This window comes from Aulonocara sp. 'chitande type north' Nkhata Bay, linkage group LG7, assembly GCF_057382095.1.
Source record: "Aulonocara sp. 'chitande type north' Nkhata Bay isolate Kocher_YH1m ecotype deep benthic linkage group LG7, A_spYH_male_GT1.1, whole genome shotgun sequence".
Lineage (NCBI taxonomy): Eukaryota > Metazoa > Chordata > Actinopteri > Cichliformes > Cichlidae > Aulonocara > Aulonocara sp. 'chitande type north' Nkhata Bay.
The window spans coordinates 41486968-41514904 of record NC_141350.1 but is presented as its reverse complement, the minus strand read 5'-3'; the positions used below and the strand labels follow the sequence as shown (position 1 = coordinate 41514904).

General features: G+C 39.6%; 3 protein-coding genes across 3 annotated transcripts; 2 read left to right on the top strand and 1 right to left on the bottom strand.

Annotated features, from left to right (window-relative positions):
• Positions 1–134: 134 nt before the first annotated feature.
• LOC147325766 (annexin A3-like) lies at positions 135–8545 on the top strand. Its single transcript, XM_086300439.1, has 14 exons — positions 135–270; positions 627–666; positions 754–801; positions 895–982; positions 1780–1874; positions 1998–2111; positions 3420–3510; positions 3638–3717; positions 4047–4103; positions 4459–4552; positions 6926–7021; positions 7122–7180; positions 7956–8078; positions 8213–8545. The coding sequence occupies exons 2-14, from the start codon at positions 655–657 to the stop codon at positions 8270–8272; spliced, it is 1017 nt and encodes a 338-aa protein (XP_086156565.1). The 5' UTR covers positions 135–270; positions 627–654; the 3' UTR covers positions 8273–8545.
• Positions 8546–8548: 3 nt separating this feature from the next.
• Positions 8549–18592, bottom strand: rcl1 (RNA terminal phosphate cyclase-like 1). Its single transcript, XM_086300438.1, has 9 exons — positions 18321–18592; positions 17880–17951; positions 16997–17172; positions 16240–16314; positions 16001–16125; positions 15365–15490; positions 15087–15243; positions 9667–9770; positions 8549–8717 (listed from the first exon to the last, which is right to left on the bottom strand). Exons 1-9 carry the CDS (start codon positions 18448–18450, stop codon positions 8564–8566), a joined length of 1119 nt encoding a protein of 372 aa, XP_086156564.1. The 5' UTR covers positions 18451–18592; the 3' UTR covers positions 8549–8563.
• A 504-nt stretch (positions 18593–19096) lies between these two features.
• ak3 (adenylate kinase 3) lies at positions 19097–26169 on the top strand. Its single transcript, XM_086300440.1, has 5 exons — positions 19097–19562; positions 20798–20917; positions 21143–21315; positions 24076–24194; positions 24768–26169. Exons 1-5 carry the CDS (start codon positions 19415–19417, stop codon positions 24877–24879), a joined length of 672 nt encoding a protein of 223 aa, XP_086156566.1. The 5' UTR covers positions 19097–19414; the 3' UTR covers positions 24880–26169.
• Positions 26170–27937: the final 1768 nt, after the last annotated feature.

Below are 27937 nucleotides of genomic sequence, written 5' to 3'. Positions count from 1 at the left end.
CTAAATGGAATCCAAAATATGTCAGAAATGCAGTTAGTTCGGCTGTTGCGCAAAGTCGTCAGCCTGTCGTAATCTCTCTTGCTTTATTTCTGTGGTAACCTGCTGTACTCTTACTCTGCAGGAGTGAGGAGTTCATGAGAGACGTACTCTGTGATTCACTGTACTCCAGCCCACAGTGGGCGTTGCTTATCAACCCCTTTGAAAGGTGTGGCGACTTTTTACGCGTTTGTGAAATTCGTTCTCAGACTTCAATCTTCTCCTTGTTTCTTGGTAAGACGAAAAAGAACACATTTTTAAAACTTTTATCAGCTTCCTGGATGTGCGTGTTGTTGTTTTTTAAAGGAAATTTGCTCTTTAGATATGCCTCGTCTACATTCGGATCTTACTTGTTTGCTTTTCTGTAGTTCCTTTTGCGCACGTTCTCTCGACTTTAGTTAGTTTTGTATTATTGTACCCTACAGATTTGTTTGTGATGCCACATCAATGCCCTTAAAAGCGCTGCCCTGATTAGATGGAATGGCGATCTGCAGCTAGAAAAAAATCCATTAAAGCATGAGTCAGCTCTTAAGATGCTACATTACAACACAATTAAGGTGCTAATAGTGTATTTTCTTTCTTCTCTGTAGTGTAAAACGCCTCCCTTAAACCACCAGAATGTCTGTTTGGGTAAGTACTTCTACATAGATGTCTGTTTGTATCCGTGTAGGCTCAAAATATGAGAAAATGAAGGCGGTCACCCTCTCTGTGTTTCAGGATGACTTGGACCTGCTCTTAGACAACCCCTCTTCACTGACTGTGACAGTAAGTACAACCTGCTCTTCTTTTATAGCATGATACATGGTACAGTTATTACCTGTGGATTAGTTTTCACTGGCATGCATCTGTGTCTATCAGTCCAGTGCAAGAGGAACTGTGAAGGACAAGGCAAATTTCAAAGTGGATGAAGATGTGTCTGCTCTCAGGAAGGCCATAGAGGGCCTTGGTAAGCTAATGGTTTACCATCATTGATATATTTTTATAGATATATATCTGACTGATATGTAAAGCACTTCGGCAAATGTGCTCATGTGCCTTTTTATTGCAGTATAAAGGTATAAAGCAAGGTGAACTCATTCACATATACACTCAGGTACTTTATTAATCTAAAAGAAAAGTAGCCATACATTCAAGTTCAAAATGGAGTGGATGAACCATTAGGGAAATCTTTATCTGTTATCCAGTTCAAATAGCAGCAAGAGTGCTAAGGGAGGTTTACAGGATGGTAGTGAGACCTGCTATGTTGTATGGTTTGGAGACAGAGGCACTGTCCAAAAGACAGGAGGCTGAGCTGGAAGTGTCAGAGCTGAAAATGCTCAGATTTTCTTGGGAGTGACCAGGATGGACTCTCTTAAGAAAATAGAAATGATTACAACAGACGGACAGCTCAGTTTGAGATGTTTGGAGACAAAAGAGGCAAGGCTGAGATGGTTTGGACATGTGCAGAGGATGCTGAAGATGGAGCTCCCAGCAAGGAGGCAAAGAGGAAGGTTCATAGATGAATTGAAGGAGGACATACAGAGAGTTGGTGTGAGAGAGGAGGATGCTAGCGACATGGTGAGATGGAAGCAGATGATCTGCTTTGAGCAGCTGAAAGAAGGAGATCCAGTTCAGTTCACTCTCACCATACAATAGGAGGTTGATAATAGACATGAAGTAAAATGACAATTTGATGAAAGTTCTACACTTTTTTTAAAAAAATTGAAAGAATTAAAAGTTCGCTTGGTGTTGTTTTCTTCAAAGGTACAACAGAAAAGACTCTGATTGATGTGTTGACCCAAAGAAGCAGTGCTCAGCGTCAGCTCATCGCCAAGGCTTATGAGAAAGCCACAGGAAGGGTATATAAATACACTTGCCTGTTTAATTTTCAAGCTTTTTCTTTCTTTGATGTTGACACAGACAAAGGCCAAATTGAGTTTGTCATTATTGGTGCAGGACTTGATTTTATTCCTCCCAATTAGACATTAATAGATGACCTGAAGGGTGACACTCGTGGAGACTTTGAAGACGTGTTAGTAGCCTTGGTAACGCCTCCTGCTCTCTATGACTGCCAGGAAGTCATCAAAGCTATGAAGGTAAGACTTTGTTAAACTAAGATAATTTGAATCATGTTTTTAAAACAATTTTCTAAAAGGTGACTTACTCAGTGATTGAAGAAATAAGTTACAAAAAGAATTTCTAAATTTGACGTGCACTATAATTTGTTCACTAAAGATTTGTTTGGATTGAGTATAATGTTAAACTTAATGCTAAATGTAAAGAATATTAAAGAAAGAAGATCTATTGGAGATTACAGCCCGGTTTTAATTAAATGGTAAATGGCCTGCATTTGTATAGCGCTTTTCTAGTCCATAGGACCCCAAAGCACTTTAGTCATTAGTCATTCACACACACATTGGCGATGGCAAGCTACATTGTAGCCACAGCTGCCCTGGGGCGCACTGACAGAGGCGAGGCTGCCGGACACAGGCGCCACCGGGCCCTCTAACCACCACCAGTAGGCAAACATGGGGTTAGTATCTTGCCCAAGGATATTTGGCATGCAGCCTGGGATTGAACCACCGACCTTCTGATTAGTGGCTGACCTGCTCTGCCACCTGAGCTACAGCCACCCCAGTGGAGAAAAGGCTGAACAAGTGACGACTTTTAAGGGGTTCACTTTGATTGCCAGTTACAGCGGCTTCATCATGTGGAGCATGTGTGTGCACAAATTAGTCAGTGCTTTAAGAAGGCTTAGTGTCCATGGAGTGGATAAATATTGTGTCGCTCTTCCATAGGGCAACTATTGACTCTAATATCCGTTATGGTATTACTGGTTTGGCAATCTTTCAGTCAAGCTCAGATCCCAAATTCAACATTTGATTTAAAGGGCTGATAACTGGGATGCTCTCTTCATCTACCCTCCTGAAGATATTTGAAGAGTCTGTGTAAAACAGGGTCTAAAAATTAAGGAAAAAATTACATCCTTTATAATGAGGATGACTAGATGCCCTCAGGAAAAAGGTTCAGGGTACCAATCCGTGAGTTTAAAAGGTTTACGTTTTCTCTAGTGCCATTATCAGTCAAATTATTGTTTGGTAGTAGGTGAAATTGTAAATGAGTGTTTGGCGTTTATTTGTGTGGGTGTGTGTGTGTTATCTTACATGATATGTTCCACTCACTTGTCCAAGGAAATTTCTTCTAAGTAGACAATAAATGCTAATCTAATCTAATTTTGCTATACTTATGGTTTGGACTTTAAACAACAGTTCACTATGATATATTTTTATTTATACAGCACATGTCAACATCGGGTTCATAAGAGCCTGATCTTCAGATTTATTAAACTGTATTGTTTTGACATTATCATTTATTTATTCATTTGTATATCCTTGTGCATACAGGGTGCAGGGACCACAGAAAGCACTCTGACAGAAATATTTGCTTCGAGATCCAACAAGCAGATCCGAGAACTGTCTGAAGCATACCTAGCAAGTAGGACATTTTAACACACAGTATTTCAACTATATCTAATGAAACTGAAATCATAAATGAGTTGGCAGCTGTTTGTGATGTACTACGGTATTGTGAAATTGTCATGTATTCCGCTGTCTCACTGGAGAAACGGGAAGAGCGATGATTCACGACCTGCAGTCGGAGGTATCTGGAGATTATGGAAAAGCACTGCTGATCTTGGCCGAGGTATAGCACATGAAATTACAGCAGATGACATAACATTCCCAACAAATAAGAACCACAACCACATTGAAATTTACTGCAGTCAGCAGGTGTGTAGTGAGTGTTTATGTTTTAGAAATATACTCTTAAAGCACCTTGATTTCTTCATATCCAAATACTGATTGTAGGAAGAAATGCAGGAAATACAAATAATGTCCTGTGTGAGCTAAATGAGTTGCGCCATTTTTAAGTTACATTGTTTATTTAGAATATTGAATTGTGAGGATATCATTATAGCCTATTTCAAAGTTTCTTTTTTTTCTCTTCGCCTCACAAACCCGTCCTCCCTACAGGGGAAGAGAGATGAGACCACCAGCGTGGATGCTGCCAAAGCAAAAGCTGATGCTAAGGTACACTTTTTTTACGTTTGGTTCATTTGTGTATAAACACTTGCTTTTCAAACTGAGGTAACTTTTGTGTTACTGCAGTACAAACATTTTAAATAGCAGCTTTCTCTTTCACATTTTTAGGTTAATTCATTCAGAGTTTGGTGGCATCGCTCATCTCAGCTAACGCACCTTGCTGGGTGATGCAAGTTTCAACCTGCACCTATGTTGAAAGCATGTTGAAATTTTCTCATGTTGGATTCAGTTAATCTAGTGTGCTTGCGTTGAACTTTGACTCCGTGTGTTTTTCTTTTTTACTTTTTCTTTTTTTAGTGTAGTCCAACAATATTATACTCATACCTTTTCTGAATCCATGCAGGCCTTGTATGAAGCAGGAGAGAAGAAGTGGGGAACCGACGAGGGGAAGTTTATTGACATCCTGTGCCACAGAAGTGTTCCCCAGCTCAGGCAAAGTGGGTTGATCCCTGACCTATCATTCATCCTGTGGATAAATAGCATCTTAGAAATAGTACTAAGAGTTTACAGCCGTGCTTGCAACTCTCTGAGGCTGTTTATCAAGAGCAACATGCTAACATGCTCACCTTGACAGTGCAAGTATGCCATTTAAAACTAAGAAAGCTAAGGCTGATGGAAGCGTATTTGGTTAGTAGATTTTTAGTCAAATGCCATGGTGACACTAAAAGGCATTTAATCAGGATTTATTCTCACTGACACCTGATCAAAAACATTATACATAGACTCCATTAGTTGAGGCAGTATCTATGTGATCAAGTTCAAGACACAAAAACCCAAAGATGCAATCTCATGATGGTGCAATAAGCAAAGTCATTCATCTTCTGTGGGCTCTTGAAGTGAACTTATGCTTCTTTTTTTTTTTTTTCTGCTTTGGGACGCTCTAATTGGTTTGTTTCAGACACTTTTTTCTAATTCTTGGCTTTGTATTATGCTAGTGAGAGGGGATATTCTTATTCATTCAGGGCCATCTAAGGTACTTGCTGTCACCACAGCAGATCCAGACAGTTTAAACTTTGTACAGGGAGTGCAGAATTATTAGGCAAGTTGTATTTTTGAGGAATAATTTTATTATTGAACAACAACCATGTTCTCAATGAACCCAAAAAACTCATTAATATCAAAGCTAAATGTTTTTGGAAGTAGTTTTTAGTTTTAGCTATTTTAGGGGGATATCTGTGTGTGCAGGTGACTATTACTGTGCATAATTATTAGGCAACTTAACAAAAAACAAATATATACCCATTTCAATTATTTATTTTTACCAGTGAAACCAATATAACATCTCCACATTCACAAATATACATTTCTGACATTCAAAAACAAAACAAAAACAAATCAGCGACCAATATAGCCACCTTTCTTTGCAAGGACACTCAAAAGCCTGCCATCCATGGATTCTGTCAGTGTTTTGATCTGTTCACCATCAACATTGCGTGCAGCAGCAACCACAGCCTCCCAGACACTGTTCAGAGAGGTGTACTGTTTTCCCTCCTTGTAAATCTCACATTTGATGATGGACCACAGGTTCTCAATGGGGTTCAGATCAGGTGAACAAGGAGGCCATGTCATTAGTTTTTCTTCTTTTATACCCTTTCTTGCCAGCCACGCTGTGGAGTACTTGGACGCGTGTGATGAAGCATTGTCCTGCATGAAAATCATGTTTTTCTTGAAGGATGCAGACTTCTTCCTGTACCACTGCTTGAAGAAGGTGTCTTCCAGAAACTGGCAGTAGGACTGGGAGTTGAGCTTGACTCCATCCTCAACCCGAAAAGGCCCCACAAGCTCATCTTTGATGATACCAGCCCAAACCAGTACTCCACCTCCACCTTGCTGGCGTCTGAGTCGGACTGGAGCTCTCTGCCCTTTACCAATCCAGCCACGGGCCCATCCATCTGGCCCATCAAGACTCACTCTCATTTCATCAGTCTATAAAACCTTAGAAAAATCAGTCTTGAGATATTTCTTGGCCCAGTCTTGACGTTTCAGCTTGTGTGTCTTGTTCAGTGGTGGTCGTCTTTCAGCCTTTCTTACCTTGGCCATGTCTCTGAGTATTGCACACCTTGTGCTTTTGGGCACTCCAGTGATGTTGCAGCTCTGAAATATGGCCAAACTGGTGGCAAGTGGCATCTTGGCAGCTGCACGCTTGACTTTTCTCAGTTCATGGGCAGTTATTTGGCGCCTTGGTTTTTCCACACGCTTCTTGCGACCCTGTTGACTATTTTGAATGAAACGCTTGATTGTTCGATGATCACGCTTCAGAAGCTTTGCAATTTTGAGACTGCTGCATCCCTCTGCAAGATATCTCACTATTTTTGACTTTTCTGAGCCTGTCAAGTCCTTCTTTTGACCCATTTTGCCAAAGGAAAGGAAGTTGCCTAATAATTATGCACACCTGATATAGGGTGTTGATGTCATTAGACCACACCCCTTCTCATTACAGAGATGCACATCACCTAATATGCTTAATTGGTAGTAGGCTTTCGAGCCTATACAGCTTGGAGTAAGACAACATGCATGAAGAGGATGATGTGGACAAAATACTCATTTGCCTAATAATTCTGCACTCCCTGTATTAACATGGCACTGTTGGTCAGAAGAAAGCTGGCTTAAAGAAATTGCTTGTTTCAGACAGGCAATGAACCGAGGAGCTCCACAAAAGCTAATTTTAAACTGAATCACGAAAATGGGCTGTGATGAACCTACCAGCAGATACGCATCCCACTGTGAACCGCTACCAAATTGGCAAAAAATAAAAGTATATTACAAGTTCAATGTGAGAAAAATAATCTCAGCTCAATGTATTTTGGCAGCTCTGATTGAGTACAAGAATATTAGCAAGAAGACTCTGCAGGAGAGCATTAAGAGCGAGATGTCTGGAAACCTGGAGAAACTACTTGTGGCTGTTGGTGAGCAAAATATTACATCACTGCCTTGTTGTTATCGATGTCTTCCTTGTCTGAGCATTTAAGTTAATTTAAAAATAATATATGAACTCATTTCTTTTAGTTAAGTGTGTGCAGAACGTCCCAGCATACCTCGCTGAGAGGCTTTTCAAGAGCATGAAGGTGAGTTGTGCAACTGGTCAGTTTGTCCATCTGTGTCATGATGGCCTTTCTAAACCTCTATGCACATCAGAAATGTCTGCCCAGCAAAATTCACATTCTGTATGGTTGCATCATACCCTTTCAGTCACAGCAGACTGTATTGGTCACCAGTGATGTGGAAAGGAATGCTGACCACATTTTACTGTTAGTGATTTGACCAGCACAGCCAACACTGGCTGAAATGTGTCAACAGTCTGAATAAGGAAGCGTAGCCTAACTTTTGACAGTAGTATTGCAAAAAAAATAACAAAACCCCCCCCTGCATCTTCACATGTGTAAAAGGCCTGCGAGCCAAATGTGGCCCTTTGTAGATTTCAATCGGGCCTGCATATAAATGTCTATAAATTATGGGAAATCTGGTCATAACTATCTGCATAGCATGTCTGTCTGTGCACATGCCAAACCAAACGCACTAGTGCAGCATCACTGCAATGTAAAACCAGAAGTCTGCATAGTAACAAGCTACATCATTGAGTTCATGCCCATGTCAGACAGAAATATGAACAAATTTTAACTTTCATTTTGATTATAATTTATTTTAATTAAATATGCCATCCTGTCAGAAGTTGTAAAACAGGTTCTTACCTGTAAGGTAGCCTGCATTGTATCTTGTTGAGACCATTTTTCTATGTGGAACAATACGAAATTAACGCATGCCATACCATGTCTAGCCAGAGTTTGAAGCCCCTGGCTTAAAGGACGAATGTCTTTGTTTTCCAAATTATACTTGGTCCAGGGTGCAGGGACCACAGAGTGCACTCTGACCAGGATATTCGTCAGTCGCTCAGAGATCGATTTGATAGACATCAAAGTAGAGTACAAGAAGCTGTTTGGATGTTCCCTCTACAGTCAGCTAGAGGTCAGTATTAACAGGAGTTATGTTATGAATTTATAACATTAACATAAACATGTTTAAATGTTAACTTTTGTTTATTGTGGTGTGTGTCACAAACACCCAATTCCTTTCGTTTATCTCTCCCCATCCTTGTGTAGTCTGAAGTGTCCGGTGATTATGGAAAAACACTCAAGTGTCTGTGTGGCCAAGACGAATAACTCGTACCAGCTCCTTTGTTGGGTCGTTCAGCTTTACATCACAGCAGCTATGATGACCTGTTCCTGACGTAGCGACCAGCTACTTATCTCAAGAATAACTTCATACTGATATGATTGATTGAACTAGTTAGGAAATGTAACTAATTTTCATGAAGTTATTAAACCCAATAATAGCGCTTAAATGTCTGACTGATATCTGTTAACTTCACTTTTCTTTTATACACACAAATATCTGTCATAACTTTTGCATTTAATAAAAACAAAAGATGAGAACACTTGTGAAAAAATAATTTATTTCAAGGTTTTGCTAATGTTGCTGTATCCAACGCCTACACAGGTCATCAGGACCTTGTCGCCCCCTTTCCGTTCGTCTTCTAAAGGCTTCTGGACCTCAATCTTGAACATAATCTGGAAGAAATCTCTGATGTGTCGGAGGAATTCGATCCTGTATAGACAGAGAAAGGAGAGTTTCATATTAATAAAGATCATCAGCCACCACATTTCTCATACATACCAAGTTTTTAAAAGCTAAAAACTTAAAACAGGTCTTTTGTTTTTAAAACCGTAAGACTTGACAGAAATGATCCAAAACTGATTTAGTGTTACCTGAATAACAGGAAGAGTGTATTGTGATGGCACTGCCAATCTTCAGTTATCATAGTACTGTACTTGAGAGGGACACAGCACCGGTACCATGATAACTGAAAATGGACAGTTCATAGTTCGCTCCTCATTCAAGAAGACGGACATCTGGAACAAGGTTAGTGCTCAGCTGTTTTTATACTGCTGTACTTTTATTTTATTTGGGTTGTTTGCAAATAAACACACAAATTATGCATTTAAAATGCAGCACACACAAATGGGTTAGAAGTAGAAGCAGGGTAACAGAAACAAGACTCATTAGACTTTATAATAATTTAATCAATACTGTGAAATATTTTATAAACTACAAAAATGTAGTTTATCAAAACATTATCTTAGGTGCCACCCATTATGAGCCTAATAAAAAAATCCCCCCAAAGCCATGTGAACCTGAACAGTTGAATCTGATTGCACATGTTACTCAAAGCAATCAAATTAAAATTGGGCTCTGAGTAAAGAAACCCTTGTGGTTGCATGCCACCATCAGAGTGCTCTTAGCAGAAACCCTGAATCTTTAGTGGAGTGGGTTAAAGTTCAGTGGAAATAGATTAATTTTGTGTTCATTTAAGAAATGCAGACTTTTTTCCTTCCTCTCTGATGATCCAGCTGTACAGAGTATTATTCAGCTTCTTATTGTGAACTTTGGGATATTGTCATCTGCCAAAAGAGGACTAGTAGAAGAATAATTAAACGTGGGATTGAGTGGGTTCCTCATTTGCCGTCTGTACATTTAACTTTTGAATGGGTCTTACGTGTATGGGGAGAGGGGTCCCAGGAGAACCTTCGACACGTCCTGTTGGCCAAGGGTCATCAAGAGCAGCGCCAAGCTCTGATTGGATGAATCCACGCAGCCACCCTAAAACAGAGAGAGAAAGGAGGGCGGGGGTCGTGTGTCAGCAACTAAAAACTACACTGAAATGCGTCAAGGAGGTGGAAATGTTTAGAGAAATCAACTTCTTGACAGTGGGATTGTACAGTGAAAGCTGTGTAGATTTGTTTGTCTGACTTTTCATTAAAAAAACTAAACTTTTTTCCTATTAAATATAATTAAGCAGTCTTGAAACAGTTTGGCAAGTTGTCACTAAAGTGTTTCTTCTTCTTTCGTGCTCACATAATGTATTAGTCGACTTTCCAGTCATCTTCCTACCATTTTCCCAAATGACACTAACACTCCCAATTCCATCTACATGTTAAATATTTAGACAGATGATGCACTCTCAATATCCAAGAGAGCACATGCCATTGCTCTAACAGAGCTCAGTGTGCGATTTCCCACTGTGTGCAATGCACAACTGGACACACCCAAGAACATTTTATAGTCTGACCTTTAAAATAGTTGTCCGCTGGTAGTTTGAGTTATTTCTTGACATGCGATATGCAGCATTAACCTGATCCGTTCTAACAACGTACTTGTGTAGCTCAGTCATGCTCAATTATGGCATCATGACAGCTCGTCAGCAGAATTTTGATTCAATTACATAATCATATCATGGAAACCATGGTGACGGTTTCATCATTTATTAGGTGAAACACATTACAATGACTTGTTGTTAGAGGTTTACCGTTGTTAGTCTATGTAACATTTATCCCTGTGCTGTCCGCTCTGATACTGCATCTCATCTTATCCACTCTGCTATTTTACACTTCACTCTTCTCAGAGCTGCTCTGGAACAAACAGGAAAAGAAACCTAAAACTGTTTCTGAACGAACTAAGAAACATGACACAACAGCGCCATTTCTAACCACCAGTTTCAGGCCCTGCCTTCCAGAGACCGTCTCCAGAGGCCATCAGCCAACCACAAGGCCTAATGGAAAAGTCCCTTAATTCCTTTGAATGAAAGTTAATCCCTTTCCCAGCCGCTCAAAAACAGACAGTAAAGCAAATAGTTGAGGGTTAAGCATCACAGATATATTTGACCTGAACCTGTAGATCTATATAACACATATTGATTTAAATTCACTAGAAATGATAGATTAGGTAATACAGAAATATTCTTTTTTTTCACAAGTTGCCCAACAGGTGAGGAACATAGTGTTTCCTAAGCAAGCTTATGAATTCATTAGCATTAAATGAAAATTAATGGACGCTTTCTCCACAAACCTGTTCCATGATCACCAATACAGTTAATCAGTTGGAAAACAATGCAAAAAGCAAAGACAAGTGTGGTGCATCCTGCAAAGTATGCAAAAATTAATTCCATGATGAAAAAAAAAAGTAAAAATTGAAAGAGTGCACCACTTACGTCAGCTCCTGTGTTGATGCTGCTTCCAAAAACAAAATGTCCATGGAGTAACTGGTTTACAACTAGAAGACCGTACTGATTAACCATAAAACAAACAGAGCCAAACATACAGGGCACCTGCGCCCTTTGATGTGAACTGGGCAAATTTCCTCAGATTTCAAAAACAAAGTATTCCTGCCCCGCAAAATAAAATTAAATCCTTTTAACTCCAGAGGTTTTTTTTTGCTTCTCAGCTCTAGCAATCACTCTGTCCTCCTGCTACAGTTCGGTATAACACATAGCAGTAATTCAAATGATCTACCTGTTCTTCCAGCAGCGGCTAAAGCTTTTAAAAAGCCAAGCAACTTAAAGTAGAAGGCCCCTGTTAACCCACCACCCTCCAAGGAAGCTAACGAGAGATATTAGCTCTGCACTCTGTTGCCTGGAATTAAGAGGATGTAGCCAACAATATTCCCCTTTCAGAGATAATCAGCACTACCCTGATCAGCTAACTTGACTCACATGGCTCCTATGAGAGGCTGGGAGAGGCAGAACCATGTGGAGGCAAACATGATTCACAGACTCTCATTGTACGTATTCTGATGAAATGGCTTTTTCCTGTGTGGCTATGCGACGTGACTGTTTACACACAGCAAACCTTTCACCACCTTTCAACACACAGATAACTAAATGAATAAAACAAATTTTTTAGTTTTATGTGGTCACAACCATCAGGCATTTCTAATCGATTAAATCTGTTCAAACACAGCGTATTCAGCTGACACGTTACCCAATCGGCTCGTGTATTCGAAGAATTAAACAATTTATGAGCGCAGATCCTGTCATTGGACATGAGCTGTAAGTTTGAAAGAAACTGGGGCAATATGTAAATGTACAATTATAAAAAATGCTGATACCTTCCCCAAAGAATCTGCCTCTCTTCCCAGGAAGGTTGTTGCTTGTTTGTCAAATGTGTGACCCACTGCACTCTGGAGCCACAAATACTTATATACTCCGTTGTGATAATGGCCTATTGGACCCCATACTTCACCATTTTTTTTTCTTGTTAATACAGTTTAAAATTGAAGAAATGACTGATTATACAGCATTAAATTACACTTTTTACATATTGAGGGAGCTAATTACTTGATATTAAGGCAGAACCCTTTGAGGCTATTATAGATCTGAATGTACAAACTTAATTTTACCATTTTCTTGGTCTTCGGTCTAGTTTAACTTAAAAATCTAATTTGATTTCATGTCAGATGTCTCTCAAATGGTTTTCCTCAGTTGACACAGGCTGACTTCTCCTCCACAAAAAACACACCATGAAAGTTTTCATGATTACTTTTTTTTTTTTCTTTAAAAACATGATGCCCTAATTAAAAGTAGAAAATGCAGTCAAGTCAAGTGCTCTAAAATCTACCTAAACAAAAGCTGCTCTCTACATTGCGGTCTGTCCACAAACAAGTTTCTTTCAGTTGAAATGCAGGCGAGGTTTATTACCAGGGAATGCGGGTAAACAAGTGCAATGTCATTGTTGCCTAATGTGTGCTGACAGTGTATCTCAGGTATTCCCCAAGAATTCAGGAGTTTTATTTCAGCAGCAGCAGCTTTTCCAACATTGTTTCAAGCCCAAATTTACTTTAAATGATAAGAGAGTCCCCAGCACAGTTATTAAAAAAAAAAAAAACTAACAAAAAGTGGAATTATGAATGAGTTCAACTTTGTAAATATAATGCTGTAGTCTTCGCAATAGAAAATCTACATCGATAAAACTAGGTGGCATGTGCTCTAAGACTGGCTTATATCTAAAAAGAATAGTGTTGGATTCACAACTGCAACAAATATATAAATATTCTACAACATTCACTATTCACGATGTCAAGCTTTATTATGTGTACACAAAGACAAACTGGGATATGCACAAGAACACGGTGCACACAGTGCGCGTGTGTGCTGCAACTTTCCCTCTGAGAGGAGTTTTTACAGACTTTACACTGCCTGGTGGGCTGTTTGATGCAAAATTGTCCAAATCCAAATTACTCACACTCTTTCTTCCATTTCATGTTGTCAACATCTGATGTTTCACTGTTAAAGCTCACATATGAGTGTCTCATAAAACTGTGATAGCTCACCACAAACGATGTTAAGAGCTGCTTGTGAGGGAGCAAATGGAAGCACATTTAAATACAGCCGAGCCCTTATGGTAATGTTTCAGTCGACAACTAGCAGACTTGATGAAAACGGGCAGAAATCAGCTTTTCCTGCTTGTGATATGCAAATAAAACAGGATAGGCTTGTTATTTTGAATGGCAGTTGCCTTTAGATCAACTAGTTAATTAAAGCACTTTCAGTTACCTGCATTATTTAGCCTTTTCAGACATTGCCAGATTTAACAGTCTGTTATGCTGACAGTATTCTGTCATTAGATGCCATGTCTGTGTATTTTGCTTTGGCTTCCTGCAAACATGTCCACAGCGTTCATGCAACACATGTCGTAACACAACATTATTTGTGCAATATTGTGAATTGTGTGCGAGTTCCCTACCTTCACACATGTGCCGAAGTCAGAGAAGACTTGCCATTACAGCTTAAGAAGCTTAACAAGCTCTAGTTAAGTATTCAACTGTAGCTTGTAACTGTGGAAGCTTTAAAGTCTGAGCTGAAGTTCAAAATGTAATCTGCTGTGACATCCTGATACAGATCATCTATACGACTGTGAACTATTTATCATCACTAAGCAGTAAACTAGCAGCTGTTTTTTCAAGCACTTAAATGTGCATATCTCTCACTTAAAAATGTGCAAGAAATAAATTGTTGTCTAACGCTGCAGGTAATACATCTAGAATTACCTGGAAGCAGCAAACCTACATCAGCTCCCCTCGAAGTCAAAAACTGCAATATTTACTTAAATCCAGTAAATATTTGTATTTGTTAAATGCTCAAAAAAATATGTTTTTTTATACTTAAGATTAGGGCTGTGCGATATGACCAAAATCTCATATCCCGATATAAGATATTTATCATCCTGACAACGATATAAATCACAATAATGGAATATTTTCTGTAAATTCTGTGAATCTCAGGCAGCTCGACTTACGTGAAGTGTTTCCAGCGGGGTGTCCTTTACCTGGAGTCGAGTGTTTTAACCGATGCATGAAACTATTCATTTTCAGACATAAGTTGTAATGGCCGCCATTTTCTTTCAAAGTTTGAGTCTAACGTTTAGTTTTTTAGCACCTGGCGGCTCTTTTTTGCTTCTCATCCGTAAACTCTCTGCATACTCTTTCACGTGATTCACTTTATTTTGAAAAGGCTCAACAGGATCTTGAGCTTTATTGTGAAAGTGTTACATTAAAAAGAAACAAGCAGACAGCAGGACCACGCAATGGTTTTACCATCATTGTTGCTAACGACAAGACGTAAAAACAGGCGCTTGTCCGTCCGTAGTGTTGTTATATTAAATATAAGTGAAAGAGAGAACTTTTGGAAATTAATATAGCCACTACAGTGCCCATCAAAAAAATGAAAAAAATATTGCTGTAAACGGTTTATTTTACGTTACCGTGAAACAAACGATAGCGTAATAGGAAACGATAGACGTTTCTATATCGTCATCCGATATATCGTCGTTATATCGAACAGCCCTACTTTAGATGCACCCCCAGGATTGAAGCAGTGATGTTCAAGCTCTGTCCTGTTTGCACAAAGAAATCCTGTTGGCATATCTAACCATTTTTTCAGCCGCAGCTCAGATCAGTCCTTGTTTAATAATATCTTTTTTTTTTATTATTATTATTATTATTATTATTATTATTATTATTATTATTCACAGGTTTTACTTTATACACACACACACACAATCTGGTGCATGCCTGTTATACTTTTATGTACAGCCAGGCATCAAGAGCCTCTACACAGTATTAAATGTCCATGTGTGCATTTACCCGATATATCTCCTCCAAAAGCAGTTTTGCGCAATTTCTGCCAAGGTCTTCTGGCAGTATGGGGTCTCCCTGCCCCTGTGGCGTGGATAACATCTCTGCACTAAGGAAGTAGCCGTTGAGCGTCTCTGCTACCAGTGTCAGACCAAAGCCTGGAGACCTGGGGGGTTGACCAAGTACAATGATTTAGTCCGTTTCCACAAATAAGGGTTGAGAATTAAAAACACATAGAAAACCCATGTAAAGCTTAGCAGCTTATAAATGTAGGCAAAGATACCCACTTGCCAGAGTTGGCTCCTTTCATGTGGTCAGTATAGATATAGATATCTGGAAGAAACTGGTTGAGGATGCCTCTGGCTGACTCCACAATCCTATTGCCCATCTGAGGAGAAACTCGCACTGAATATCTGTGTTTGAAATGTCAAGGACATGCCATTCAAAAGTGTGTGTTTGTGTTCCCACTTTGTGATGCAGAAATTATATCAAAATCAAGAGGCAACAAGCTAGTATTTAGTAACAAGTTCAAAATCATGATGGCTTCCTGCAACTCATATTACCAGTTATGTGTAAACTTCATCAGCAACATTGTGCTCATTTATAAATAGAAACTGAGCTAAAGTTTAAGCAAATGATTCATGAATTGATTCAACATGAGCTACTCTGGCCTTCTGTTCTGGGTTTTTTTTTTTTATTAATATTAATAACACATCAGTTGTGCCATGTTGATGTAATTGTAACTAGATCGGACTTATAATTGTACAGAACTGATCTCTTTATTATTACAAAAAAAATATGACTCATCAAACTAAAATGAGCACATAAAAATTACCAGGGCTAAAATGTAAAGAGGCGTTTCTGTATTTCGATCACTTTCATTTTGCTTAAGGTGAAATAAAGTGCAAGTCTAAAAAGGATACGCCACTCCCCTGATCCTCTTGATCTTGCCAGGGTCAGTCAGTTGGACGGGTCTGACGGTTTTGCGGACAGGACATGTAAACACTACTTCTCCACCCCCACCAGGCGCCATTCCTCTCTTCACCACCTGAGGGTGTAACACAAGAGACAGATTAAGATATAAGATGACATGCATGGCTACCTTATCCATCCCTGGGTTTGACTGCATCTCTACAAAAACAGAATACCATGAGGTCCTCACCTTGATGTCAAAGCCCTCTCCGTCGATCCCAAACTTCTTCATCACTGGGAGGGCTGTGGACTTCAGCAGATCGACCTGGCAAGGAACAGTGAGATTAAATCCTGACGCACACCCTTGTGCCTGCAGAGAGTTAAAAACTACCTTCCAAAACCCTAGAATAAACCCAGTCTCATCACAACAACAGGCAGACGCTGTTCAGTTTCCATGACAACACCTCTCTCCAATGTCCTCAATTCATACTTCGCAAGGCTTCCTTTTTTGTATGATATGTTGACAATATCTAATTTGAAACAATGCACCTTGAAGAAAAGGGCTGAAGAGAACAATACAGAGACTGGCTTGTGTGCAAAGGATGTGGCAAAAAAAAGGGTGTAAAAGGGGAAACCAGAGAGCAGATGCATGTTACACAACTGCCTCAAGTCAACACATGAGTGTCTAAATTATTACAAAAACATGAACCCCAGTGACATCAACTTCTGAAAATATGTGTACACAAACTGTGCGCACACCAATTCTTAAGTGAAACACTGTTGATCTTAACTGACGTATAACGTGCTCATCATCAAGTGTGCACTAGAGGGCAGTGTCCATATGGAAATGGGAGGTGTGTACTCCACCACAAAACACGCAGTTCATTTCTTTGCAGATGCACGGCTCAGCTCCACCCAGTGCGATCATGAGGTGGATGAGTTGCAACTAAATCAGCAGAGAAAAATGCAGAACAAAAGTTGGATGGTGAACATATTTATGAGCTTACCGTTGGGTCAGTGAGGTCATTGGTAACTCCCCTCAGAGTGGCCTTCAGAGGGGACTTCATGAAAGGACCCAGCATGAGGAGGGCCTCCAGATAGTACCCAATTGAGCGCTGCGGGTTACAGTCATGTTCTACAGTGCCTCCATACAACAACCCAGGCTGGTAAACTAAAACGGTACCTAAGAAAGACAGTGAATGGCAATATTTGCTAAAGTACAAATTTATACAGCACATTTTATTGCACATAAAGCTAATATACCTAACATATAAACCTCCAGGTTTAAGTCTACAAAGCCTAAAGGAGGCAAAAGTAACAAAGGAAAAAATACAGCTTAACCTACACAGTGAAGCACACACAAATTATTAAGTGTAATCCATTTTACATCCAGATATATGCTGTATTAAAATAACATACAACATACTGTACATATAAAACAAAAGCAATAAATACTTTATTTGGAAAAATACGGAACTACGACGAAATATGCATAAGATTATGCATAAGACTTTTATTAGTTACAAATCAATAATTATGAGTCAATTTAAGACATTATTTAAACCTTGCTACAGGCCCACAACTTCACTATTGGAGCATCCTTACTGCTTAAAGCTTTAAATAATTTCTACCTTTGGATTGCGAGCTTAAAGAGAGGCATAAATGACAAATATTATGGGAGAAGACTGTGTATATTAAATGCAAAAGTTCATCATGGAGTAAAACATAATAAAACAAAAAAATCTTAATTTTGATCATGCGTCAAAGTTGTCGATGAGTTGGTGAAATCTCCCCTCCGTTGCACCTTCACAGTAAACAGTCATTACTGTGCATAAAATACAGTCTGTGACAAAGGCAACACCGAAATCACACCCTCGCTGTAACACTCACCCGTTTGGTTAATCTCTATCGTGGAGCCATTGGTCAACTTGTCCAACAGTCTGATAAAATTGGCCTCAAAATCTGGAGAAGACAGAATTTATATGTAGAGACTGGAAAAAAATGTCACATGGTAATTTATTTTTTAATTTGTCTGGCACTCAAAAACAATCCACCCACAGTGTGAACTTTATTCTGACACACCAAGACACCTCAAACAACTCAAAAAACTGCCAAATCACTGCTTCGACGCCCCTTGACACGCTTATCGAAGACACAACTTCATAAGGCAAATGTACGACCACACTCGTGTCACTATCAAACTACTGTCCCATCATTTTCCCTCCTCTGACGCCCAGCGACTGAACACACTCCCAACTGCGTAACAGCTAGCCAGTTAGCCAGGGAGCTAACTGCGACGGCACATGCGGAGCGAATCTGTTAAAAACTCACCCCTGAGTCCCGGCTCGTCATCTTTAGACCTGATGTTTTTTATCTTAACGCGCTTCCCGCTGAGTGCGGACAAAACCAGACGCTGTCGGAGAAAATTGCAGCCTTCGTAGGTGAGTCCGTGGCTTGCCATGTTATTGTTGTTTGTGCTTGGCGTCAGTAAAATCCACGTGTGTTTGTCCAGGAAGACGTTACTGGGAGGGGGAGATTACGGCAAGACAGTAGGGTCAAAATAATGGTTTCTACGGCTGCGTTGCCACACTACTGTTACTAGATGGCACACTGTAACCACTGACGAACGCTAGGTGGGCGTGGCTAAATGACGCACAAATTAAAGGCACAAATCTCATAAAAAGTGTAAACAAACAGCAAAAATACGAATTTCTGGTTTGGCCTACAGTCTTTCTTTAATAAACAGAAATTAAACAAAATTAAATTACGATAGCATTTTCGAAATTATTTTTCGTTAACAGACAACAAAGTAAGGAAAACAACCAGTCGTACCATTTCTGCTAATATAATTTAATTATTTGAAAAGTCCCACGTTATTTTTTTTAAAGATTAGTGTGAGGAAGCAAACGAGTCGTCGTCCAACCTAGCGTGCCTGGGCTGCCAGCTAGCCAATCCCCTACACAAGGGATCGGCTCATACAGGATTAAACACCGCCACCTTGCCAGCAAGCTATTTATTCGACCAGTAGACAAATTATATAACGTGTTATACAATAAATACATGTCCGGTAAAGCGCAGTGTTTAAATGGGGGGTGGGGGTAAGTTTCTCAGCACGCAGGAGAAAGGAGCTCATTTTGCTCGGTGTCCGTCGTCTGAGGGGTGCATCATCTAACCTCCTCTCTCTGGCTGGCCCTGAGCCCGCTGATTGTAGTTCTCATCATCCTTCTCCTCCTCTTCCTCCTCTTTGTGCAAGCGCTGCGCAACATAAAAAGTCCACCGAGTTCAAACTAGCTGCTTAAGACGCGCCCACTCTTTCTTGCGTTGTGCAGTTTTGCAAGGAGAAGGGAGAGTGGATCTGCTCTGCGTTTCATGAGAAGGGAACACTTGTTGTTACTCGATAAAAGTCAGTTCAAACTCGCTTGGACATGGTGCTGCCAAGAGTTATCCGTGCTGTCATCATGGGACCCCCGGGGTCGGGGAAAGGAACGGTGTCTGGGCGCATTACCAAAACTTTTGGACTGAAGCACATTTCCAGTGGGGACATTTTGAGAGCCAACATAAACGCGCAGACCGGTAAGATAGTTTTAGCTCGAGAGGGAGGACACGCTAAGGCATTGCAAAAGCTTTCAGGAGTTTACGTGTCAAACTGAAAGATTTAACTTAGTATTTATCAAGCTTATTTCGCTTAAAGCCACAGCTGGTCGTTACGCACAAAGTGCGAACTTAAAAACGAAACAAGGCAGCTTTTCTGCAATATTCTGATAAGAGTCCACGCCTACAACAGTGTGATTTTTATCTGTCTGTGAAATACTAAACATAGGATACAATTTAAACATGTTGTGTCTTCTCTAATCAAGGTCAGCGTTGTCAGGTTTATACTGCAAACATTTGCGCCAGAGTTACCTGGACCTTGGAGGAAGGCCCGCTACTGCTCAATATCACCTTGGATGTGGCTGAGAGCTGTAAAGATAAGATAGCCGTGAACTTTTGCTTCATGAAAGGAGGAGTTACACATTTGAAGGGAAAAAAAAAGGTCTGTTTTTACAGCTGCATGAAGAGAATCCCATGTTGGTTGATTTGGAGTGTGCGATGTGTAATCGTGCTTTAACCGTTAGTTATACTGGGAAAGCCTAAAACATACAGAGTGCAGACGTGCAGGCTTAACTTAATTCACTTGAGCATCTGCCAATCAAAGCAGTTTTTATGCAGTGTGACTGCTCGCATTTTTAAAAGTCAGACTTTTTATTTGATCAAGCGATCCCCCAACGCATTCTGCTTCTTCATTAAATCCGCTTAGAATAAAGAGGCTTGTCAGGAAATTCCTTTCCTCTGATGGACTCTGGCCAATTAAAGTGGAAGTAATAGAAAAAAGGCTTTCGCTTTAACCTCTTCAATTTGTATTATACACTATACCACTTTTTGCATATTAAGTGTAAATATGCTATGGTATTTGCATCATTTTATGTTTTTTACCTTGTAATTCAGCATAGCTTGTCTTTGTACATCTAACATCTGTGTGTCACTGAGTAGCTACACACACTGTTTATAATGATGGAGACACTGCAAACACTGGAAGTGTTAGAATAGCTGAAACATAAAACAGGTTTTCTGGTGTAGATGCATGTTATTAGGCTTCTTTGTCAGGCACATGCAGCCAAATGTTGATGTGGTATCCGTGTTGGCTTTATGAAGTATGGATTAAAAATTGAGGCACGAAGGGAAAATTGTACATTTTCTAACACAAACATTCTTCCTTTCTCTGTCTCATGTGTTGTTTGTTTTTTGTTTTCCTCTCCTGTTTGTTTCAGAGCTGGGGCTGCTAATGAAGTCCTGTATTGATCAGGGTCAGCTGGTACCTGATGACGTCATGTCTCGTCTCATCCTGAATGACCTGAGGGCAATAGATGGCGGCAGCTGGCTGCTCGATGGTAAGTTTTCACAACTTTGCATCAGCACTCGGTTCATCTGGTAAAATGAGTGGTAGGCGATCATATTATCAGCATTTCTAGTTAGGAATTGTTGAATTTGTTCTATAAAAAAATAGATGTAACACTGAAGGAAAGACTTAGACTTTAATTAAATTACTGGCATTGATCGCACCAACCTTGATTCCTTTTTTGCTTTGCCTAGATTTCCTCTGTCTCTTTCACCAGGTTTTCCTCGTACAGTGTCCCAAGCAGAAGCTCTGGATGTTGTCTACACCTTGGACACAGTTATTAACCTCAATGTACCTTTCCAGACCATCAAGCAAAGGTTCACTTCACGTTGGACTCACCTTCCGAGTGGCAGAGTATACAACACAGATTTCAACCCGCCTAAAGTCCCTGTAAATATCCCTTTCCTATCACTCCCTGATTTAGTTTCTATTAGATGTTTTATACCGTATTTAGCCCAGCTTTGCACACATAATTGCAAAAATCTTAAGTTTCAGATAGTCGGACCAATTTAAGTTTTATTATGGTAAATGACCTGTATTTATATAACGCTTTACTAGTCCCTAAGGACCCCAAAGCACTTTACATATCCAGTCATCCACCCATTCACACACTGGTGATGGCAAGCTACATTGTAGCCACAGCCACCCTGGGGCGCACTGACAGAGGCGAGGCTGCCGGACACAGGTGCCACCAGGCCTTCTGACCACCACCAGTAGGCAACGGGTGAAGCGTCTTGCCCAAGGACACAACGACCAAGACTGTCCAAGCCGGGGCTCGAACCGGCAACCTTCCGATTACAAGGCGAACTCCCAACTCTTGAGCCACGATCGCCCCATTATTACTACCGTAATGCAGCATTTCATAAAAATAAACAGACATGGTGTTAGTGATGTCTGGGGCTGTAACTGATAGAACCATGAATTGAACGTCTGCCCATCAGTTTGTGAAACTCAAGCGCACTTGGGTTATGCAGCATGACAATGATTCAAAACGCACCAGCAACTCCACCTGTGAATGTCTATCACTGTACCAAAAAATAAAAGGTTTTGGAGCAGCCCAGTCAAAGTCTAGATTTGAATCCGATTGAGATGTCTTGGCATGACCTTAAACAGGCCATTCATGCCCAAACCCTCCAATGTGACTGAATTAAAGCAATTCTGCTAAGAACAGTGAGCCACAGTGATGTGAAAGACTTGTTACCGGCCATTGTGAAAGCTTGATTGCTGCCAAGTTATTGGGTTTTTGGGGAAGCTTTCACTTTTTCGCACAGGGCCAGGTACGTTTGGATAGCTTTTTTCTTTTCCTTAATGACAGAAGTAATCATTTAAAAACTGCATTTTGTATTTACTCACATTATCTTTGTTTAATATTAAAATTTAGTTGACGATCTGGACCACATAGTGATGCGAACAGGACATGAGGCCATTCAGGTTTCTCAAATTTTCATGAATGTATATATTTGCTCAATAAAGATGTGGAAATTCAGAGTAAAGGATACCAGATTACAGGAAAAACTCCAGTATAAATCTTAGTAAGGTATTTGGCCACCACATGCTACCAGAATGACTTCAGCATGTCTTTGGAAATATGCTGGAAGGATGAATACCAATCTTCCAAGAGATATTCCCTCACTTTGCATATTTGGTAACTCTCCTAAGAGTAATGGTAAACACACTGAGAGCCTTTAATATAATACTTACTCTCTCATGTCAGATTTCCGAGTTTAACTTACTGCCTCAATCAACTGGAATTGCTTGAGGCAGCTAATTCTTTCACCATGTAAATCATTAATTTCTTGCAGAATTGTGGACAGCATGTTTACAGTGCTCCCTCTTGACCTCAGACGTACCCTTCTGGGACTGTGTCTGCTGTCTGAGTAAACTAAAGACACTGTCATATTCCTGGAACTGTCCGAGCCCTTTTTATTACAGTCTACCCTCCTGAAATGTATAACAGGGTGACTGATCCTATAATGGACGCAGCTGGTAAAAGTTGATGTTTAGATGGTGTCATGGAGCAGAGGTGTTGAATATATCTAGAGTCCTCTCAATCCTCTGACGGTCATAAAATATTGTAAAGAGTTTGGAAGTGTAACCGATCAAAAAAAAAAAGTGTGCTGTTAAAATAAAAACTAATTGCATTAATACACTTTAATCAAAAAAATCATGTTGAAGGTCAAATTGTACAGGTTCATTAGCAACAAATGTCTGTCTGAAATGAGAATGAAATTCAGAAATTCAAGTTCCTAATAGAACATCAACTACTTCTTAACAAATAAACAACATTTATCCAGATAAATGTCAACCTTTCAGTTCCAGAGAAATGTGAGATGAATAGTTTTAGTTCAGTTGAGGATATTTTATATATGTGAAGGGTTGTTTTTGTTTCCTTTTTAGTTCACAGGTAGAAGATGAAGGGTAACTAAACATTAACCTAAGGCAGGAGATTATAAAAAGCCTTGAGAGTTGCAAGAAAAGAGTGTGAGAGAAACGTAACCTTTGTAAGCCCCACAGAAACGGACAGGTTGCATATCTGAGCACGTCAAATGGGTAGATTTGGGGCGCTGGTCAAGTTCACTGGGTAGAGCTGAGACACAGCGTCTGCCTTTCACACTATTATTATCATTCCTGACTAATAGCTTGTGGTTCACGTTTTTGTAAATCTGTGTTTTTAGTAGAAGTCGCTGTAGCTCAAAGCCTCGCAGTGCTTTCAGCACAGATGCAGACTTGTTTACACTAGCCACCTTCTAGTAATGCTCCCAGATCACTGCAAGGGGGGAAAAAGCATCCTGTGAGGTTTTGGAAAGTAAAGAAGCCAGCCTGCAGCAATCTTTGTAGCTTTCAAATTCTTAAAGTCAGAAATGTGCTTGGCAACATGGGAAATGAACTGAAGGCAGCCCCTTGACACTGATGTCTCTGTCACGTTTCATTCAACACTGATCAAACCCTACAAACGGTTGTGGATTAGTAAGATGATTTCTACTCTGTTCCAACATGTCTCATATTTTTTATGTTCCAACATTTATTGCCTAATATATCTCATTATTAAAGAGCCAGTATGTAAAAGAAGTAACTAAAACCCTCCTTTGCAGCACATAGTAAACATGCACAAAAGATCAGCATTAAGACAGATTTCTTTTATCTCTGCAGGGCTTTGATGATGACACAGGGGAGCCTCTTTTCCAGAGGGACGATGACAAACCAGAGACGGTGACACGGCGATTGAAGTCTTACGAAACCCAGACGGAGCCCGTCTTAGAATACTACAGGTAGAGCACCGCAGATACCTTAAAACTTAGTGCCAGCAGTATATGCAAAAATCTCTCTAATACTCACCAAGGGTCCAGCTAAAAGTCAAAAATATTGAACCATGACCTTTTCATCCCTGCGTATTCTTCAAAGCTGTTTGCATGACTGAAGAAAATGCATAAGAACCACATTCCAGCAGCCCTAGCCAACACTGCATCGCATTTTCTCTTTATTAAATCAGGTGACAGATGTATAAATATTTATCTTGAAAGCTTAAAACACAGGCAGGAAAATTCATGGATCTTATGTTCTGTTTCTGGGCCAGGAAAATGTATGACTGTTTCCTTAAACCACAGAGATGCTTTTATCCAGTGTCCCACTTTCCACTATAACCACATTGCCTAAAAGTCTGTCATTTGCAGGAAGTACAGATAATAACAGACTGAGAATAGAAGAAGATGCAGATTTAATGTTTAAAATAACTTGTTCTGAAGTTTAGGAGCATTGCCAGCTGATTAATAGATGTACATGGATTTCCAAGTTCAAATGCTGTTATTGAAATCTGATTTGTTTTGTTTGTTTTTACCCTCCAGGAGTAAAGGTGTGCTAGAGACCTTCTCTGGGACAGAAACCAATAAGATATGGCCACACGTTGAAGTTTTCCTTCAGAGAAAATTGTCTTCAATCAATCAAAAAGTTGAATAGAAAGCCTGAGAAGAGTTTATCGACAGAAACCACTGTGTGCATTGTCCAGTCAAAATGCCACTTTTGCATTAAACAAAGGGAGTAAAATATTCTGAATGTTTTAAAACAGGGATAACACTCATCTTACGTGTACAGGAGTACACGGCAGTAAAATGGCACTTAATACAAAACATAAGCTTATAGTAGTAATTTTTCCACAATGTTGACATTGGTTTTTGAACGTCTCAGGTTGTGTGCAAAATCTTTTAAACAGTAGTTGTTAGACTTTGCACAGATTGCCTCTTCACTCCATAGTGTGCCTTTTTATGAAGCAAGCAGAAAACTGAGTGACTCCAATATTAAGGTTATTAACAGTAAGTGAAGGCTGCGTTTGCAGAGTATAACAGCTTGACGTGTGCCGGTGAATGCAGCCAGTTTTTAAGGAAAGTGTAAAGTCTTTTCTAATTATAATAATTACTTCCTTTCTTGTTTGATTCTGATGAATAAGAATGGGCACACACTACAAGACTGACTTGTTGTTTTGTTTTTTATTTTTTTGTTTTTTTGGGGGGGGGGGGGGGTTAAACATGAGAAATCCCCTAAAAACAATATGGTGGGCTCTTTATGTTTTTGCTTTAGCATTGCTTTTCCAGAACTGCCTTGCTGGGTTTGTTTTCCATGCACTAGGCAGCTACCCCAAAGGGAAATGTGCCACATTCTACAAATTACTGTAAATTCACTTTTGCACTCAAGTGCCTTTTGCTGCTTTTGACAATAAACGAGGTAGTTAAATGAATGTAAATGATTTTGATCGTAGTGGACCAGATTAAATGACCAGATCACATTTCTTATGTTATTTCTTTTTAATTAATCAGAAAAAAGCATTGTGGAACAGCCTCTTTAGCTAGTCTTAAGTGATGCTCTTAAATTCTGCCAGCTATTCCTTGTTGTCATTGACTGATATTAGCCATTTAATGTGAATGTGACAACTAAAAATATATAATTATACAGTTTGTACAAGGCTTCTGTGCTGCTTCTGTCTTGTTTGGGAGATGTTGCAGTACTTAAGTATCATCTGCTGTGTTGTTGTTTCTTTTCCCTCTTGTTTTTGCACTCTTTTCTTAAAGTTTCTCCGATATTGTTAAAAGCCACAGAAATGCAAACCTACCTTGAACTGTACTGTACAGATCGATGCAGCAAATGTTTCCTGTGCGTATTCCGAAACACTTGAAGATAATGTTTGAAGGCGTATCTCCTTTCATAGGTGACTCACAACTATGTTTATAAATCATAATAAATGTCTTACCTAGATTCCTGGTCATTTTGGGGTTTTTTTATACATACGTCTATAAGACAACACAAAACACGCCATCAAGCACTGTATGCAGACTTTTTCCAAAAACAGTCCTAAATTCATTGATTAGAACACAAGACTAGTCACTTTTCTCCCACCTTTCTCAATGATTTCAATGCAAACACAAGTTTATAAATTCCACTGTTTTCATCTCAAAGACATTATTTGTCACTTCCACTTAAGCCTAGTCTGGTGTAAGTGGGATAATATCTAGAATTTGTAAATTATTTTTAATCAAGCTTGCATCAGACTGTAGTCAGAGCTCCGATATGCAACGCTGTCACTAAGTGTTCAGTTTTGGAGCAGCCTATATCTAACTGAGATGCTTTGGCAAGGGTAGTTTTCCCTTTCACGCGTTTTATGATTTCTCCCATTCTTCTACAAGTCTGCCTTTATCGTGTCATTGATCTGTGATGTGCCAGGTGTTCACTTCTGCAGACTAGTTGAATCGCTTGTAAGGTTCTCAGTTTTTCTATTTTCTTGTTTTCGTGTTGATAGGAAGACATTCAATATATAAATGTAAACTTTTCCCAACTCTTCCTGTGACTTCATTTATCTTGTGTCTCATTTTGTAATATTTAAGAAATATTCTCCAAGCTGCAAGTTCATTTTAAAGCTTCAAAGGTATGTATAAAACAAAAGGATGCAAGGTTGTTACCAGCTCATATCTTAGTACTTGTCCCTTCCCTCCAACTCTTTAAAAAAAAAGGTTTCTGACAAATTCTGAAGACCAACTTTGTCCAAAGGCTTTTATTTGCAGAATTGTCAACTAGTTTTATGTCTGCTATCATGGCTTGTACATGGGGTCCTACAGTTTTCCTGTCCTCTCTGTAAATTGTAGACTGCGTATACAAAAAAAGAGGCCTTCATTATGTTGCACAGTAGGAGACCTTTAAATTAGGTCAAGCCAAGCCTCCTACCAGTTATTGTTCTCAATGATTTTGCTCCTAAATAACTAAAAAGAACAATGAATGTGGAAAGTCAAACCCCGGCATCGACAGTACTCACTGTGCAACTTGTCTGTCGGGTTGGCAAGAAATTTGGCTGTGCTATGCTAACAGCAGTCAGTATTATGATGAGCTTCTCGCCTGCAGCAAGACGAGCAAGGCACAGTTGTCTGGCAAGCACACGTCTTTCCACTCAAACCTCCTCTTTCTTTCCGTCGTCCTTGTAAATGGTAAATGGCCTGTATTTGTATAGCCTTGTCTTCAACCACAACTCCAGAACTGACTGTCTAAATATTTACTGGACTTCACAAAGCTCCCTCTTATAAAATTTGATTTTACATATATATTAGTACTCCTCAAGACCTGACAACAAACTATGATGTGCAAACTTAGTGGAGCTTCCCTGTAAGGACTTAACCACTGTTTTCGACTGTAGGTCCCAAAAGACATTAAGTACTGTGTTTATATATTTGAAGTTGTTTTTTTTCCTCTGTAGGACAAGTCAGTGTAAATGTGATGGCAGCTAGTGACTAAACTCACAGCTCACTGTAACCTGGGAAGTCGACACACCAGTGGCCACAGGCTGAGTTCAGCAAGCCTTAGCCAATTATTTTTCGTAGTTAAATATTTTATTTTGCTCCACAAAGACTACTTATGTCCACATCTAACCTCACTGCTGAGAACATATATATTTATTAACAGCACTGAGTGTGTGTATGTTACTTAATATACTTAAAAAAAGACTACTTTTTAGGGTGGGGGTGGGAGCGATCATTAA